The sequence below is a fragment of the Abramis brama genome (genome assembly GCF_963993115.1).
Source record: "Abramis brama genome assembly, chromosome: 19".
NCBI classification, from domain to species: domain Eukaryota; kingdom Metazoa; phylum Chordata; class Actinopteri; order Cypriniformes; family Leuciscidae; genus Abramis; species Abramis brama.
The window spans coordinates 22,606,274-22,626,294 of NC_139981.1; the positions used below are offsets into that span (position 1 = coordinate 22,606,274).

The window sequence follows — 20,021 nt, forward strand, 5'->3', positions numbered from 1 at the left end:
CAGAAGGAGATTTTTACCCTGGACCTGCCCGGTAACTCGACGGACTGATTGAGCTGGCTTTGAGGGTGGACGCTTGCCTTAGCCGTCTGGAACAACAATCCAGGACGGTTCCTCATCCCGGGAGCGTCGAATGCCCTCAGGCCAGCGGCAGTGATGCGGTTAGCCCCGTCTTCGATCCCGAGCCCATGCAGGTAGGTCGAGCTTGGCTTTCCCGGGAGGAGAGAGAGAGACGGAGATCCCGGAGTCTTTGCCTCTACTGTGGCAGAGCTGGACACTTCCTAAACAACTGTCTAGTAAAGGACCGGGCCCGGCAGTAAACAGGAGGCTACTGTCGGGCGGGATCTCCGTGGATAAGACCTCATCCTCTACTCTCCTCCCGGTAAGACTGCTGTGGGCAGCCCGATCCCACATCTGTCAAGCACTTCTGGATTCAGGGGCGGAAGGTAACTTTTTGGACTTGTCACTGGCTCAGACACTCAGAATACCCATCACTCCACTTAAGGACACCATTTCTGTCAGTGCACTCAACGGTCAGGAACTCCCCGCCATCACTCTTACCACCAATCCTCTGACACTCATCACATCTGGCAATCACACAGACCAAATTTAGTTTCTGCTCCTGGACTTACCCCTGGCTCCCATCGTCCTCGGTCACCCCTGGCTGGTTCAGCATAGCCCAAGGGTTGACTGGGGACACAATTCTGTTTCGTCTTGGAGCACTCAATGTCATGAGTCTTGTCTTGTGTCTGCCTGTTCATCTGTGTCTTGTTCTGTTTTTCAGAATGAGGCGGTGAATTTATCTAACGTGCCCTCAGAGTACCTCGACCTGAAGGAAGTGTTCAGTAAGTCCCGTGCTGCTTCTCTCCCTCCGCATCGTCCCTATGACTGTGCTATAGATTTACTCCCAGGTAAGTCTCCGCCTAGGGGCAAACTTTACTCACTTTCTGTTCCAGAAAGGGAGGCCATGGAGAAATATATTTCTGATTATTTAGCTTCCGGATTCATCCGCCCTTCCTCTTCTCCAGCGGGGGCGGGGTTCTTTTTTGTGGGGAAGAAGGATGGTTCTCTGCGACCTTATATTGATTACCGAGAGCTGAACAACATCACGGTAAAGAATACTTATCCTTTGCCGTTGATGTCTTCAGCTTTCGAGAGGTTGCAGGGAGCATCCGTCTTCACAAAATCAGTTTATGTAATGCCTATCATTTGGTTCGCATCAGGAAGGGGGATGAATGGAAAACTGCGTTCAACACCCCCAGGGGCCATTTTGAATACTTGGTTATGCCGTTTGGGCTATCCAACTCCCCAGCGGTTTTCCAAGCACTCGTCAATGATTGTTTCGGCTCCCATCTTAGTCGCCCCTGATTCCTCACGTCAGTTCGTGGTGGAGGTCGATGCATCAGAGGTGGGGATAGGTGCAGTTCTATCCCAACGTTCTTCCTCAGACGACAAGATGCACCTTGCGCATTTTTGTCCCATCGTTTATCACCTGCCGAACGTAATTATGACATTGGTAACAGAGAGTTGTTGGCCATCAAGTTAGCATTGGAGGAGTGGCGTCATTGGTTAGAAGGGTCGGGGGTACCTTTTATCGTTTGGACCGATCATAAGAACCTTGAATATATTAGATCTGCTAAAAGACTCAACTCCAGGCAGGCTCGATGGGCATTTTTTTCGGACATTTTGACTTTTCCTCTCTTGTACCGCCCCGGGTCCAAGAACATCAAACCCGATTCCTTATCTCGCATTTTTGATCCATCCGAACGCCCGGTTACTCCCGAGTGCATTTTGCCCGAAAAGATAGTTATCTCCACACTCACATGGGAGGTCGAATCGAAGGTCAGGTCGGCCTTAGAAGGGGTAACGCCTCCGCCCGGTTGCCCACCGAGTCGATTGTTTGTACTGGAGGAGTTACGGTCCGAAGTCATTCGATGGGGTCATTGCTCCAACATCACTTGTCAACCAGGAGTAAACTGGACTAGCTGTTTAGTAAAGCAACGATTCTGGTGGCCATTAATGTCTCGCGACATTCGCAGTTTTGTTTTGGCTTGCTCAGTTTGTGCCATTGGTAAGACGTCTAACCGACCTCCTGATGGGTTACTCCATCCGCTGTCTGTCCCTTCGAGACCCTGGTCCCACATAGCGCTAGATTTTGTCACCGCCCTCCTGCCCTCTAAGGGCATGACGGTTGTTTTAACCGTAGTGGATCGGTTCTCGAAGGCGGCACATCCCCTTCATCCCCTTGCCCAAATTACCTTCAGCCAGGGAGACAGCGGTGACTGTTGTAGACCACGTCTTTTGTTTACATGGCCTCCCGATGGACGTGGTCTCCGACAGGGGGTCCCAATTTGTGTCCAAATTCTGGAAAGAGGTCTGTAGATTACTAAGGGCTACAGTCAGTCTGTCTTCGGGTTACCATCCCCAGAGCAATGGTCAGACCGAGCGAGCCAACCAAGATTTGGAGAGAGTCTTGCAATGTTTGGTGTCCAAGAATCCTTCATCCTGGAGCCAACAACTTTCTATGGTTGAGTACGCACACAACTCGTTACCAGTGTCATCCACGGGCCTCTCTCCGTTTGAGTGTAGTCTAGGGTACCAGCCACCAATTTTTCCGAGTCTGGATTCCGAAGTCGCGGTCCCCTCCGCTCACGCCTTCGTCCAGAGGTGCCACCGCACATGGACCAGAGCCCGTGAGACTCTGCTCCAGGTGGGGGCGCGCACTAAGGCTAAGGCCGATCGCCACCGGTCAAGGCCTCCCATATATGTCGTGGGTCAAAAAGTGTGGCTTTCTACCAAGAACATTCCGCTCCGCTCCATGGCTAATAAGCTAGCTCCCAAATTCATCGGCCCGTTCACTGTCACCAAGATCATTAGTCCGGTGACAGTCCGCCTCAAACTTCCTCCGGCGTACAGGAGAATTCATCCCGCCTTTCATGTCTCCAAACTGAAGCCTGTTTTTCGTTCTCACCTTAATCCGCCAGCCCCGGTTCCCCCACCACCGCGACTCGTAGACGGGGAACCTACGTATTCGGTCAATCGTATTCTGGACTCGAGACGGAGGGGATGCGGATTCCAGTACCTGGTGGACTGGGAGGGTTACGGTCCGGAGGAGAGAAGTTGGGTTCCTGCTAGGGACATTCTGGATCACTCCCTTATTGATGATTACAATCAACGGGTAAGTTCAGGGGTACTGTCACAGTTTATATATTCGCTGTCTCCTCTCTCGTCTTGTTGTTGAGTGAGTGTGTGTGGGCGGAGCCGCTGATCACTGCTGCTGATCAGCTCTCCAGCTGCAGCTGATCAGCGCGCCAGCTGCAGCTGATCAGCGCACCCTATTTAGTCTCTCTGTTGTCACCTTGTCATTGTCAGAGCATTGTTGGATGTTCCCGTGTGTTCCTGCCTGTTTCCCGTGTGTTCCCGCCTGTCGCCAGTGCCTGTGTGTTCGTCGTCGTCCAGCACTTCAGTCACCCGCGCTACCTGCTTCCTGGTTTCCGGTTTCAGTTTCATCACCACCATCACCGTCGTTCTTCATCAGAGGTTTGGGCTGTCCTCAGTTGTCCCTGTGCTGCCAAGTGCATTTCATCCCTGGACATTATCATTCACTACTCTCACCATCTCTGACCTGCTCTCTTTAATAAATATATCTTTGTACTTGCTACTGAATCATCTCCGTCATTTCATTACAGTTTTATGGTGCTGAAGTATGGTGCTTCCACATTTATTGACTTATTATTATTATTATTATTATTATTTGTATTCTTTTTTTTTTTTTTTTGTTAGTTTTTATGGTGCACAAGTAGTTTTTATTTATATTAAAAATACTATTTTTAGATTTCCACCTTTATTGACCACTTTTTATTTTATTTTATTTTTTATGTATTTAAGTTTTATGGCTTTTATTTTGTGTATAGTTTTTGAAAATATTTTGTTTATCTTACTTTTGCTTTTACATTTCCATATTCCATTTCTATTACTTTTTTTTACAGTACGCATAACATTTTTCTCCCCATAGATGCATCATACATCATGACACCAAATTACCTTTTTTGAAATTCAAATTCAGTTTTAAGCATCCAGTACATGGCACCACAGCATACTGCAGTCAATGAACTGTGCAATAAATAAGCCATTGCTAAATGTTTAGCAGTTAATTGTAACTACCGTACCTCTGGACATTTATGAAATATTATAATATTCCCCATATATCTAGCAACAGTTCAACTGCAACGTGACATTTATGCAACAATAACAAACTAATATGTAAGAATTTCTTACCTTACATCTTTCTTGTCTTCAAATCGCGTTCTTCTTCTTCTGAGGTAAATCCAATTTAAGCTCAGGCGCGTCTTTCAAACTCGACGAAAAGTGAAGTGAAGTGTTTTGGTGTTTTGTTGTTGAGGTAATGAGCGAGTTCGCGTTCCATGTGGAGATTTGCATGTGAATCTCTTTTGCGCGAGTGGGCGTGGCCAAATTAAATATAATGAGCAAGCGTTTGAGAAGCTGGACATCTTGTTGGTTTTATACAAATTACTTAAACAGATAATATTTGTTTTTGTTTTGATTCCGATCATTTAAAAGTACACACTTAAATGTTTATAAAAGTATATGGCTCATAAATGTGTGACAAGTATTCGCTGAGTTTTGTTTCAGTTTATAGACGTGCTCAAGAAAAAAAAGTTCACCGCGACGGAGAGGCAGAACGCACACCCTGTTTATTTTCTTTATTTTACAAAAGCACAGTGTTTTGATTTGATTGTAAGTGGACACATACAAAAGTAGAAATATCACAGATTCTTTTTTTATATTTCTTTTTTCTGTATGACCATAAATGACGGAGTAATTTAAGTTTATAGTGCTACAATGTGGAGAAAATCCAGCAAAACGCACCCGCGCGTTTGCCGACCTCAGAGGGTTAAGGAGAGGATGACCGGGGCCATGTATTGCGAGATTTTGGGGAACAACCTCCTTCCCTCAGTTAGAGCATTGAAGATGGGTCGAGGCTGGGTCTTCCAACATGACAATGACCCGAAGCACACAGCCAGGATAACCAAGGAGTGGCTCTCTAAGAAGCATATCAAGGTTCTGGCGTGGCCTAGCCAGTCTCCAGACCTAAACCCAATAGAGAATCTTTGGAGGGAGCTCAAACTCCGTGTTTCTCAGCGACAGCCCAGAAACCTGACTGATCTAGAGAAGATCTGTGTGGAGGAGTGGGCCAAAATCCCTCCTGCAGTGTGTGCAAACCTGATGAAAAACTACAGGAAACGTTTGACCTCTGTAATTGCAAACAAAGGCTACTGTACCAAATATTAACATTGATTTTCTCAGGTGTTCAAATACTTATTTGCAGCTGTATCATACAAATAAATAGTTAAAAAATCATACATTGTGATTTCTGGATTTTTTTTTTTAGATTATGTCTCTCACAGTGGACATGCTCCTAAGATGACAATTTCAGAACCCTCCATGATTTCTAAGTGGGAGAACTTGCAAAATAGCAGGGTGTTCAAATACTTATTTTCCTCACTGTATGACGTTCCATCACACTATTGGACTCATTTCACACGTGCTTCAAGATCCAATCACGCGTTCCCAAAGTGTCGTAATGATGCAGCGTCTTGTTCCCTCTTTAGGAAACCAAGGTTACAGTCATAACCGAGGTGTTTCATGGCTGAACTATCCATATAAGAAGAAACTATTATAGGTAGGTATACATGATAGATAGGACACTGGTTGTCTAGGATAACAGTCAGTTATACAGTTTAGAGTCATTTACACAAATATACCTGACTACAGAATGACACGGTTGACTAATCAGAATCAAGTATTCCAGAGAGCCTTATAATAATATACTGTTTGTATTGTGTATATTGATGATGTTTACAACAAATAGCCTGTTTTAGATTTATAGTTAGGTAGTTTACATTAGTTCATCAGTTAAATGGGACCTATTAATCAAAATTCACTTTTATAAGGAGTTTGATTGTGTGTAAACAACCAGCCTATAATGGAAAAAATCCACCCAATACTTTTTTTTATAATCCCCATATATCATTATCAATCTCTCAGAACAAGCTGTTTCAAATTTCCCCCTACTCCTACATAAGAGTAGGGAAACCCCGCCCACGACTGGTGACGATTTGCACTAGATCCCGCCCTGAGTGATAAGCAGCAGTCCGACATTATAACCATAAACTAAACGATACCTGCTCTATCTCCATGCAGCATATATTTTCTGGCTCTGTGAGCATCCTAATACAGTTCACAAACAAGCACCTATGCAACAGTTTATAATTAACATGACGGTACAGGCTAGTCGATGAGATGAATCAACTCCACAACAACTAAGTTACATAAATGTATCCACTAACCATTCAGAAATGTCCATGTACAGTCTAACAGTAGCCTCTTTACTCCGCTACTGGGTATTATCGACATTTTGCCTGAGAGAAATTCAGCTGTTATGTTGTTCCTGTATCCGAAGCACATGTAAAGGATCGGCTGTCTTCTGAACGGGGGAGGGGACACACACAAAAACAGAGTGTGTGCATTTAAAGGGACACACACAACATTTGCATTTAAAGGGATACACAAAAACAGAGCGTTTTTCCTCACACCCAAAACGGGGCAAGTTTGACAAGCTATAATAAAAAATCTGGGTGGTATTTTGAGCTGAAACTTCACAGACACATTCTGAGGACATCAGAGATTTATAGTACATCATGTGGAAATGGGCATAATAGGTCACCTTTAAATATTCTTCATTTGTTAAGGTCTGCATTCAGTGCTTAATGCAGGTTGGCAAAGCATGTTAACTGCTGTTGACAAAAGTGGTTAGTTTTCAACAAAGAAAGTTCATATTTATGTAGTAGGAAGCTGCTTGTGTTTGGCACGGATCGGAAATGCTGTCCTCCCACAACAGTATCCTGAGCGCTGATGTACTGCAGGGGTTACATGAAAAAAAAAAAAAAAAAAACGCTCTCCTTTTTGCTGTCTTAATGCAAAACAGACCCTTACATAAACTCTTCCTCTCCTTCATCAGAATACGCAGGGACCCGCTGCAGCGACAAGATAGGGAAACATCCTCTTTAATCAATACTCTTCCTGGCTGTCAGTGATTCCTCGTAAGAGAGGATGTAGCTCTAATTACAATTAATGATTGTAAAATAGTAGTGATTTGGATTTCAGCTGGAGTCCTCCTGTCCAATCCAGGCTCCGTTGGCATGTTAATCAATTGGTTTATTGTGAAAAGCAATTAGGGGCTGTTGTCGACTCACGTAGCTAGCAGAAACAGGCCAGCTGCCTCGAAAAGAAGACGATGAAAAAGTGCCTTCACAACAGGCTCTAAACCTGACAGTTCCACTTATGAAGTGGGGTTCATTTCTGTCAGTCGTGTGTATGATTGGACAAACAGTGGGAGCTCTACTACCTGATCTCTCTCTCTCTCTCTTTCTCTCTCTCTCTCTCTCTCTCTCTCTCTCTCTCTCTCTTCTAATTCATTTTTATTTCATTAACAATTTGATGGGCATATCCTGCTTGAGGCAGTTGGGTGGATTTGGAGGCAAACGGGGTGGCAGATCAACTAAACAGCGCTGCCTGATGCACAGAGGGCTCTGCCAGACGGAAACAAGAAGTGACTTTAATTGTTTCTAAGTGCTCACAGGTGGCAATGTTTACCCACCTCTGTCTGAATAAAAAACATCATGTTATTTGAACCTGGTTAAATTACCAACATGGCTTTCCCTGCTGGTTCAGGCTGTTGTTTAGCCCACGTTTACCAGCAAACATTAGCTGGTGAAGCTGGCCGACAAAAAGTCCTGCTGGATAACCCTATAACCTTATACAGCTCAGTGTTTCATATTTGATGCACATTTCGAGGGCCTCTAAATTATTAAATGAGCAAAACTTTGCTGAAAAACCTGTTGTTCACATTCTTCTACATGCTTTCTGTTGTCTGACTGATATTTCATACGTTTTACCAAGTAAAATGCCTTTCAGCATAATTGTAAAAACATCCAACTTCAGGTCGTGGTACACATGTCTTTTTCATAGACAGTAAAAGAAATGGACACAGCGACCCCATTGGATTCAACGGAGAAAAGTGAAGTCAGTTAGAAGCACTCACTTCCTGATGGCTGACCGTACTGCGCAGACTCAAACTGAGTCTGCCGATTGCCCGCGAGCTTCTCCTCCTGTCCATACGGTAATTTCTCTACTGTGCGACAGAGAGTCGCGTGGTTATGACGCAATCTTTAGCCTATTTTTACAAAAACTGCTTCTATGGGGCCATAAAGTAAGATACAAGGTAATGGAGCCTTTTATACATTTTCGTGTTTCTTTAGAAATAAATAATGGACAAATGGAGTCTTTAAACGCCTCAGATGTAAAGTTATTCGCTGTCAAAGTGACGCCAAAATGAATGGGAGTCAATGGAATGCTAACAGCAGGTGAGGGTCTGCTAATCAATGGCGGCCGCCGGGGAAGCTTCAGTTTTTTCTGAAACATTACCCCCTTGGAATTTTTCCTGTACAATCTCAAGGTTTTTATCAAGTATACTTTAGAATAACTTTTATATTGTTTGTATTTCAAGATGAACCATAACTGGACTGAATTTTTCCACCCAAAATTAAAATTACAGAGCTTTTGTCATAAAACTAAGCAAAAAAATAAAAACATAAAAAAAAAAATAATCCACTGGTTTGATGTCAATGACATTTTATCACAAAAACAAATAATGTATAAAATCATTGATGTGACACCATTTTTTCTTTTCTTTTTTCTTTCTGTTCTTTTGGGAACTTGACAGAAATGGTTATGGAAACAACCTGGACAAAGATTCTTCAGAACCTCTCCTTTAAAAAAAAAAAAAAACAGCTTATGGGTTTTGAATGGCATGAATAAATATTTAAAGCGTATTTATTTTTGGGTGGACTTTAAGAAAGCAAATGGGGAAGCCAAACCATTGTTCTTAGTAGGGAGCTGTGCTCTGAGTTCAAAGAAAGACTGAGAAACTGATGTTTTCATTTGGAAGCCTTAAGTGAAAACATTTTAATCACAGATATCCAACCGGTCAGCAGCACACGTAACGGGATCCTGCATGATTAGTCTCTGCAGTGTGGAAAGTTATGGCAGTATCTCAGTGATTTCTATTGAACAGGCAGCAGACCTGAGCGGCTGTGATAACTGAGACCAGTGATGCTCCCGTTGAGGACAGAAGCAGTAAATGGTTATGCATAAGAAATATGACTGATAAGCTGATCTCAGAGAAGACTTGAGGGATGAAAAGAGAGAGGCTGTCCAAAATCGCCCCCTATAATCTTAAATAGGGCCCTATTTGAGGGGATAGCCATTTGTAGGAGTGTCCGAAACCATAGTGGACGTTGTCCAGAGTGCACTCTTTCAATCCCACAATGCATTGCAATAATGAGTCTACAACTGATGTACGCTCAATGGCAAGAGAATAGACATAATGCACTGTGATGGTCGCGCTGAATGAATTCTCGCATTAGACAGAAGATGGCGCCCGCAGTTGAATCATCCATCCATCCATTTTCCAAACCGCTGGTCCAATGTGGCTACAGCGTAATATCATACAGGTATAAATTCCCTTTTAATTGATTATTAAATTGTTTAATTACGGTTTATACATGCTAGTTTCCATTACAGAGTTCAAGATAAATCTTCATCTTCATTGCTAAGTGTCCGAATTCACTCATTTTCATTCACTCTTTCAAGTGGACTATATTAGTGGAAGAATGTAGGCAATAGTGAATGAGGGTATAGGGGGCAATTTCGAACACAGCTTTAAACAGAAGGGTGAAAGCATGTAAAGACCACATTGAAGGACACCTCCTATTTTCTACTGAAGCAAGAAGTTCGGGCTTACACTTTTTTTTTTTTTTGACATTAGTTTATCACAGCCTTGTAAAAGCAGAATGTAATTATTTTATAATGATTTACAATTCTAAGCTACAATTAGAGGTGGACATTTTCATTCCAGAAAGCATGTTATTTTATGAGATAATATTTTTGTCAATCTGATCACAAGACTATAACACTAAATACAGGTGTAAACGTGGTCTAAAATATTTTGAGTTTGTCTACTTGACCACTTCCAGAGGCAGTCGGAAATGCATTTGACTCGATTGCTTTCGTAGTGTAGATGCTCATGTGGTTGAATGTGTCTCGAACAGCCACAAAAGACCGTCTACTCTACGCCTACTGACCTAATGCATAAACATTATGGTGAGCGCGCTAGCCAGACAGGATTTAAACTCTGTCGAGACCTAAGTTTGGTTTGAAGATGAAAAATGTACCAAGCACAATGTTCTCTCACCATTGCTGATTTCTAACACACACTCACTATGTTCGGCGTGGACTTGCCACTGTCAGAGCAGAAATGAAAGCTGCTGCTCTCCGTATGTTTATCACATCCTTTTGCATTCATATATAAATTGTGCGAGCTTATTTCGTCCATTAGATCGAAAGATCTCTAAAAGACCATACATTTAACCAGCTATAGACCCTCCCCTTGAAGAAATACAGCCAGAAGTGGTTGAAAGTGGACAAAAGAGACGGATTAAAACACCAGGTCTAAACGGGCATGTGTCTCCCTCATGATTTGATCGACCAACACACATATTAATTCCAGGTGTAAACAGGGCCTTGGAGAGATGTGAAGGAATCATTTAGGACAGAAAATAAATTTACACTCACTTGTTTTGGTGTTTGGAGCCCTGGAGATGTGCGTGATACTGCTCAATGGAGTTCAGGACCACTTTGCAAACGCTGCATGAGTAACTCCGGCGCAGGACTGCAATACAAAGCAAAAAAAAAGCAAACAGATTTCAACTTGAAAGCAGAACGGAAACATGAAAACGCTCTTAAAAATGTTTTGTCCCTTTTCTCGTTTTCTTTTGAGCATTATTGATTGCTTTTTGTCTTCAAGATTGCCTTGGCTGACAAAGAGCACAGAAATCTATATTTAATCCCTGTTGTTTTGCTTCTCTCGAACTGATGACGGGTTTGTTTGAAGACTCCATTCTCTGTCTGTCAGATGAAAATGCACCAGCTCGTAATATGGCATCTTATTCGGCAGTCTTCATAGAATCAGAAGTATTTACAATTTTAGCTTGCTTTTGTCTTGATGGCCTTTTGATTTGGGGGGGTATGCTTCATGATGGTCTTTTAGAGTGGAGGGGAGCCAAGTGCATCAGTCGGGAGGGAGTGAAGCAGATGTGAGCTAATTAAAGGCTTTGCAGGTGGTACCACAAATAACGAACAACGTCAGACCAAAAATAGACGGATGTGAATAATGGGAGAGAGACGTAGAACAGAAAAGCATAGAGGCTCGTTCATTACATGTGGAGAGACCATGTGTGCTCTTTCTGGGCAATATTTCTCTCAGACATCTGCAGAGTTATTTTTGATGACAGTGTTGTCTGTTCCTCGATCTGTTTCACACCCTTTACATTACATTGCTGTCACACTTTTACATTACGAGCTCTAAAACGAGCTCTAAAACGAGCTCTAAAACGAGCTTCTAAGTTCAGGTAAGGTGATTTGTTTAAGAATATATATGTAATTAGTATGCTAATCAGTCACGCTTCTTGATTTTTTATGCATTTTATGCATTGGTACATAGTACTTGTATAACTCAGTTCTCATTTTTGGATGAGCTGCATACTTCAAAGATGCATACTTGTGTGACTGCAAATTTTGCAGAAAATTTTGGAAAGTTGCTACGTTGCTTGGAAACTGTAAACAGCTAAGAGTGACACATTTTGGCAACCGTATTAACAGTATCCATGCAGCATTATAGTTGACCTATTGACATTGTAATAAAGCACATCACTGTAAAGTTGCATGCAGTTTCATGCTGAGTCTATTTTGACTCATGAGCAATAATGTTGAAAGTTCAGATTTACCAACAGAACAGATATAATTGTTTTAAAAAGTCGCATTGTTTAAAAAAAAAAAAAAAAAAACTTCTGTCAGGCTTGAAGTTCCACATGTAGTTACAGGCATAGAAACACTTTCTATTCAGTAAATCTGGCTAAATACAGACAAATAAATTATATATATAAAGGACAAAACATTATGACTTCCAGACAAGTTTTAGTGCTTTCATTTGAAATTTATTTTGTAACTTGACACACACGCACGCACACACACACACACACACACACACACACACACACACACACACACACACACACACACACACACACACACACACACACACACACACACACACACATACACACACACATGCACACACACACACACACACACACACACACACACACACACACACACGCACTTGTACATTTTGGTTTACAGGGTCTCTCCATAGGTATAAGTGTCCTCGTAACCCATTTTACGTTGTAATACAAGAATATACAAGAACACACACACATAGCACACGTTCTAATGAGGCTTTCTGGATGCTTTCTGTGAGTTGAGAGTGATGTGATGCATGTTCAAAGACAGCTTGTGGTGTCAGTACACCAAACATATGGTGACAGCAAATATGTGTAATGAATCCAAAACACTATTCATAGCAAGCTATTGATATGAACAGGATGCATGGCATGACTGACAAATATTCCAATAAAAATGTAACTGACACCATAAAACACACTTTTGCAGGCTGCTTTAGTCTAAGAACAGTTTTTTTCCATCTAAACTCTTGCTACTTCACTATGTCTATTAATTAAGAATTAGCATTTAACTGAACAATTAAAGATGTAAAACTGGTAGCTGAAGACTACACAAGGACCAGCTTCTTTCAAAGATTAAAAAATGTAAAACTTGGCCTTCAGACTTCATAAGTAGCTTTACAGAATGCTTCTTTCTGTTAAAAAGCACTGTGTGATGGGATTTTCTTTCATAGGACCCCTGATGACCTCTTAGTGTGGTACTCATAAACAAGCCTTGGAAGACACTGTGATGGCTTCTAATCCCACTTAATTAAACCGACTGAGTTTCCAAGAGAACCACAGCGACAGACAAAGAGAGAGAGAGAGAGAGATGTGGCTCAGGGTATGAGATGAATGTTTACTGGGAGGAGATTAAAGTTTGCTTCTGTCTGCTGGCTTGTGGGAAAGAGGTCACACTTATTTCTGACAATAGGCTATCAATCAGTTTCTTGTCTCTTGCCCAGGAAATTGCTACCAAATAATGAGGCACTTGTAAAATTTCACTAAATTATTAATTGTGCCCAACCAGACAGACAGAAATACTTTATAACTAAGTGCTATTTTACTCTGGATTTGAGTATTAAATTAGAACTCAGCCAAAAGTATGACCCTCTTTCATTAAAAATAAGAACACTTTGAAAAGTAGGTCAGAAAATACGTAAATATGATCTGAAGATTGCGTGCAGAAGTATGATGAATCCTGAATCATTCTCTGCTGGAAATAACAGCTTATATTGTAGCAGTTGCTCGCCTTAGCTAGTGTCCCAGCCAGGTTAATTCTGGGAAATCAATACTTTAATTCAGCAAGGATACGATTGATCAAAAGTGACAGTAAGATATATATATATATATATATATATATATATTTTTTTTTTTTTGACATTTCAATCTATTTCTTTCAAATCAATGCTGTTCTTTTGAATTTTCTACACTGTCAGAAATAGGGGTACAGTAGGAGTCCATTTCTGTCCCCCAAGGTACAATCTACACTAACGTACCCCATAGGGCTTATTATTGGACCTCAAGGTACATACAGTATATGTACCTTTTTGAGGGTCAAAAAGCATTAAAAGGTACATATATGTACCATTTTTTTTAAAGGTTAAGGTACAATATTGTACCCTTGAGGGTACAGCCCCAGTGACAAGCCATTGTACCCCTAAAGGTACAATTATGTATTTTATTTTCTGAGAGTGTATTCATCAAAAGATCAAGCAGCACAACTGTTTTCAACATTGATAATAATAAGAAATGTTTCTTGAGCTGCAAATCAGCACATTAGAATTAGAACTAATAGCTGCTGAAAATTCAGTTTTGCCATCACAGGAATAAATTACATTTAAAAAATATAAAAATATAAAATGGTTCAACTTTCCTTTTTTCAAAAACATGAAAAAAAATAAAAAAAATAAAAGAATCCTCAGATTTTTGCAGAGTTTCCAAACTAGCAAATCTAATGATCCCAAGATGATTCCCAAGATGATTACTGTGACAATTACACACATTTTATGGAGGATACATATCTGTCTTTGTTCATTAAACCCTATTTTTCATTAACAAGACCATATCAATTAAGTCATTAACTGCACTCAGTTCTATAATTCTATCGTTACTTTCAAGCACAGGAGATTTCTTATACAGTCACAACAATAATAATCAAGTGTGAATGTCAATTTTAATCCTGCCTGTCAAGGTGGATATAACGGAACAGGAAGGAGATGCTGGCTTGTCCTTGGCTTTTTACAGATTCTGTGAAGCACATAAACTGCTCTTGCAATTTTAAGCAGGGCAAATCGCTGCACTTTCAATATCTCCCTTCACGAAATGGCAGGAGGCTCTTCAGCACCGAGCTGGTATTTACATCCTAAAGCTTGTCACTCTCCCTGCTTTTTTTTGTTTAGGGGGATATAAAAACCTGTTTGCAGCAGGAGAGGGCTGTGCTGTGCACCAATTTTCTCAGCAACACAATTTAGCCTCAGTTGGAAGGCAATTACACTGAAGTGTTCTCCACGAAAATAGCCAAGAGTCTGGGCCAGGATCCGCTAGCAGTCACCTCTCAGATGAGCCCTAACAATGGCTTCCTGTACCCGATGAGAAGCTTGACAGATAATGAATAATGTCCGTGAAAGCCGTTCTGTTGCATTCATATAATTGCCTTTTCCTTTTTTTAAATGGGACATGTGTATCTGTATGTTACATGTACCCTGTGTTCGTGTGCAGGCTGCTAATGAGGATGATGAATGAGAGAGGACAGGATGAAAAAAGTCTTGACAGCTCCCTGAGGGACGACCAAACCAGAGCTGAGGAGATCGAGATGCTCAGAATTGTGGCTAAGAGGCAGGGCAGTGTTAAATACTTTGTCTTGCAAAACCTATCCCCAATTGGACCCCAAAGCGAGTCTGTCCTTATTTACTCATCCTGAGGCTGTATATTTTCTAGTGGAATCTTTTCCATACACCGACAGGTCATTGTGACCTCTTGCCAAGCTCCAAAAAAAAAACAAAAACAAAAAAAAAAACAGCATAAAAGAACCAAGTCTTATGGACTACTTTTATGACAATGTTTTGTATGGTTCTCTTTTCCCCTTTCCATGGTTAATATGAACTGTTGCATTGTGAAAAGATTTCTTCTTTTTGGTTACCTAGAAATAATAACAGCATACATTTTGGAATGAATTAAGAATTTTGGGAGTTTGTAAATATACATATCATATGATAGGAAACTAATTGTATTAATTTATTAGCATATGTACACAGTTAAACCACTTCAGTAGTTCACACATAAACTTTCGTGGAGCCGAGGTAAGTCCACTATAGGGCACTCCTCCCGACTCCTGTGCTATCTTATCATGGACTACATTTCCCATAACCCATCGCCCGGACTTTATTATTTATTGATTATGCTTGATTACAGTCTCATTACTTTGTTAATTCTGTCTATATAAGCCCTGTGTGTTCTGTCATTCTCGGTGAAGTCTTGTATTTGAGTTGTTGTATAAAGCTGCATTTGGATCCTCAACAGTGTCAGAACAGTTCGTAACAATACCTCCTCTTGCATTAATTGGCTAAATTATCTGAACGTGCTCTTCCCAATCTTTGTTAATGAAGCATAATTTTCTACCATTTTGTGCATTCTATTTTATTTATTTAATAAAAAAATCATGTTAATCTAACATACTCATTTGCTATCTACCATGTTGTGCTCTCCATTCGTTTGTTCATTTGTTTTCTTTGAATACTATACGTAATTGCACTATATGATTGTCCTTTAATGTTATTCAGGAGTTCACACTTACATCTAATTAAATGAGTAAAGGTTATGCGTACTTGGCCTGGTGTCTGATGGGAGGGCTCCGAGCTCGGAATTTGGCCCGAATCCAGAATACTCCCCTATCCCAGGTTGGGATAGGAATAGTTAGAAGTGAGGAGATGGGGTAGTGGAGGGATGCTGGAAAACTGTCATAGAACAGAGGTAAGTCTGCTGTATATATACCTCCTGATGCTATTTAAGTTGATTGGATGAGCTCCTCCCATGTTAAGTTAATTATCTGAACGTGCTCCTCCCGAACTTTGTTAATAAAATTTATTGTCAAATGTACATTTATTATTATTTCAGGCATTAAAACAGGTAGCCATATAAAATTCAGTCGGTTTTGCCCAAAGCAGAAATGTGAAAAGGTCTGCACATTCCATCTGGGCAAAACTACAAAGCTACAAAAAGATGCCGCAACATTACAAATGGCTATCCCTTGAGGTTTAAGAGGGTTGTAGATTTGTTGGAATTTGGTACAAATGCAGATTAAGCTTAAAGGTGATGCATGTAGTTTCTGTGACATTAGTGGCACCCCCTTTCGTGTATCGCGCCTCCCCCAACTCAAACATCACAAAAACATCTCTAACGGGTGCTTGTGAAGGCATGTCTTAACAGGTTAAAACAGGCAACATTCAATAAACGGTCCAAAATATTAGGAATACTTTTAGCTGCGTTGCTATGTGTCATGAAAAAGCAATTGAGTAGACTAACACACGTAGTCTAGAGTAGGGTGACCATATTTTAGTTTTCAGAAAAGAGGACGGGGGCATGGTTGATGGGTGGGGGCGTGGTTTGGGGAGGCGTGGTTAAGGGGTGGGGGCGTGGTTGGGGGTGAATGCATCAAAAAATACTTGACAAATGCATTCACAACCTTGCAACTATGTTATTGTACTTTAATACATAAAGTAATACTTCCTTTCCATTCAACGTTTGGCCCGCAACAATAGAATAATATATATAAAAAAATTGTTTAGCTTTTAACACCTTTTACATGACACTATTTCTTTTCATGGCCATAGGTTAAAATAAAATAAAAAATCTACTACACTATTTCAGTAAAAACAATTTCAATCCTCCTGATGTTCTCTTGTAGCCTATACTTTCCTTATGTGGGCTTCTAGGTCACACACTGACACGTAACTCCCGTGTTTTCGTTTCAGTCGGGATCCATGTAAAGCAGAATGTATGATCTGGATCAGATCATGCATTCTGCTTTACATGGATCCCGACCGAAACGAAAACACGGGAGTTTTCTCTGTAAATCATCTGTGAATTTACATGGGCTTTTTTTTAAAAAGTTGTTAGCTACTTACATCTTATCTCGCACTTGACCATAAACTGAAGCGTTGAGTCACGCTGCTGAAATTCTGTGAACATAAAGTCCACCTACTTTGATTTGATTGGTCATTTCAAATATTCTGACATTGAAGAGCAGTGACAGACCAATGAGGCTGAGATGAACACACACACACACACACACACTGACATGCTCTCTGCTTGGAGCCGCTGCGGATTGAGGAACCCGCTGATTATAACAAGACGGGGCGAAGCCGGTTTCATATTCGTTTTGTGTGCAAAGGCAAGTGCCAGTCAATTTAAAGTACACGCTTAATCGTCCCATGAAAAACAGTGAAAACCGGACATTTTCATGAATTTCATGGACGTAAAAAGTGGACATGTCTGGGAAAAAGAGGACGTTTGGTCACCCTAGTCTAGAGCAAACGCAAGCATCTCACTTATAATAAACCCATCTAAAGTAGTAACTATTTTGAGACTTGTCTACATTGAATAAGTCAAAGTAAACAATATAAACCGTAATATTTGTCTTTCTGAATGGATGCATGATGATGCTATGGTATTGAAGCGTCCACTGTAGAGCATTGCAACTCAATGTCTTGTTCGCTTTGACGTCATAACCAAGGATGACTATAGGTTGAACTGGAAAGAGACAGATCTGAGCGGTCTGCTCTCAATGTTTAGATCAGTGGTGTCCAATCCTGCTCCAGGAGGGCCACTTTTGGGAGTTTAGCTCCAACCCCAATTAAACACAACTGAACCAATTAATCAAGGTCTTACTAGGCATACAAGAAACTTCCAGGCAGGTGTGTTGAGGCAAGTTGAGGGTAGTAGAGGGTGCTTCAGGGGCTCATTGTTTACACTTTGGGGGGAGATAAACCCATGAATGGCATACTAATAGTAGTCAATGAACAGTAAACTGGGTTAAGAGAATGCATTTTGACATACGTCACCTTTAACAGCAGATGTGATGTTTGCGAGTAAGGAACAGCTATATGAGAGGCTTTTGTAATCAACAGCATTTCTGCTTATATTTCAATTGACATGACTTTCACAGTGAAAAGCTCCTAACAAGAGCATCCTGCTGGGGAAAATTATCATCTCTTATGCAGAATGCAAGCGTCAATGTAATATTTTTGTTTTTGTTGCCTCCAGGCTTGACAAAAACCATCAACAACTGCAGATTCCACAGGATTTTTATTGAAAAAGAAACACTATGTGTTTCTCAACACTATGAGCAGCGCAACAGGTTTATCCACCCCCCATAGTACTTTATGATGGACTTTATGCAGGATTGTAAACCGTGGTTAAAAATAAGGCATGGCTTCCTGGCTTGTTCGTCCTCTGCATTGTGATTTGTGTGTTTCTATCTCTGGTAATGCAGAAGCTCAATTACCTGCTGAGTCTTGGCGGGTATCCACATAGTCTTTTTGGACAGTACTCTTCACTGTGACTGATGTCTCATGAGCCCAAAGCTCTGATTACCCTTGGACTGGTCAGTTTGCTGGTATTTAAGGAAACATTAGGACAGTCTTACACATCAGTTATCTCTGTCTCCTTCTTAATAACTTCGGCATTGAGGGCAACAGGGTTTTTTCTGCACGGGATGTTCAAACTGTCTCACTTAAAATAATTGTTCACCTCCAAAAGCCCAATAACACTAGTCAATATGATGATGTTGTGATTATTGATGCATTGGAATTATCCTAAATACTAGTTTCCTGGTTAAAAAAAATTGTACACAAAAGCCCTCTCAAATCGAAATTTGAATACGATGAGCTCATAATCCCGACTTCAGAAGTGGGAAGTAGGACATTTCTGATAGCATGTGAAGGCAGCATATGATATGGCAAGATTGAACAACATACAGTGCTAGAGTGAAGATAAATAGTGAACAATGACTTAAAAAACTTAGAACATAGTGCATGAGTGGTGTGGACCATTTTTATTATGCTTTTATGGTGATTTTATGGATCTAGGCAGTATAAAATCACCATACATGTTTTGAACATTATGGAAAACAGAAGCATTTAATGGAACAGTTCACCCAAAATTGAAAATGTCAATATTTACCCATTCATGTTCCAACCGGATATTTTGAAAGTCAATGGGGTCCAAACAACATTGCGTGTGTGTAAATATATAAGTTGAGATGCCAATCACTTTGATCAGCCAATTAGTGTTTTCAGGATATCATTTTATGGACAACAAATATCAAAATATCTTCTTTTGTATTCTTCTTTTAGGTCACTTTTTGTGTTTTTGAGTGAACTAAAATAGGTCTGTTAAAAAAATAAAAAAATAAAAATACAAATGACATACTTTGTATTAGTGTTGAAATTGTTTCCATCTTTCATTTTCATGGTTATGCAGTAAGAATGTCACTAAATAAGTATTTAAACAACTACTGAACAAAAGAAGCCTGAACCAGACTGACTTGTTCATTTCAGTAGCAGAATCGGAATCAAAGCGCTTTAAGTCTTTGTTCCTAAAGATAAGTGACAAGCCTTTTGCTAATTTGCCTTAGGGAAAGTAACCCTCAAGGCTTATGGATCTAGTTCTTGAGATGTATCCGAAGGCAATACTCGACTCAACCTTGTTGAAAACCCAGAGCAACAACTACGATGTGACTCACAGTTTATTTGAACTGGCTTATGGGATCTGTCAAGACACCTGTATCACACACTGTATGACTAACCTGTCTAGTGATTACAT

The 20,021-nt window shown here is 40.7% G+C and overlaps 1 protein-coding gene across 1 annotated transcript in view; it reads right to left on the minus strand.

Moving 5' to 3' along the window:
- LOC311069578 (zinc finger matrin-type protein 4) overlaps positions 1–20,021 on the minus strand; it is a 111,004-nt gene that overhangs the window by 25,302 nt on the left and 65,681 nt on the right. Inside the window, 2 exon segments of the mRNA XM_084092823.1 lie at positions 6,369–6,505; positions 10,714–10,810. Coding sequence (XP_083948949.1) covers positions 6,369–6,505; positions 10,714–10,810 — 234 coding nt within the window.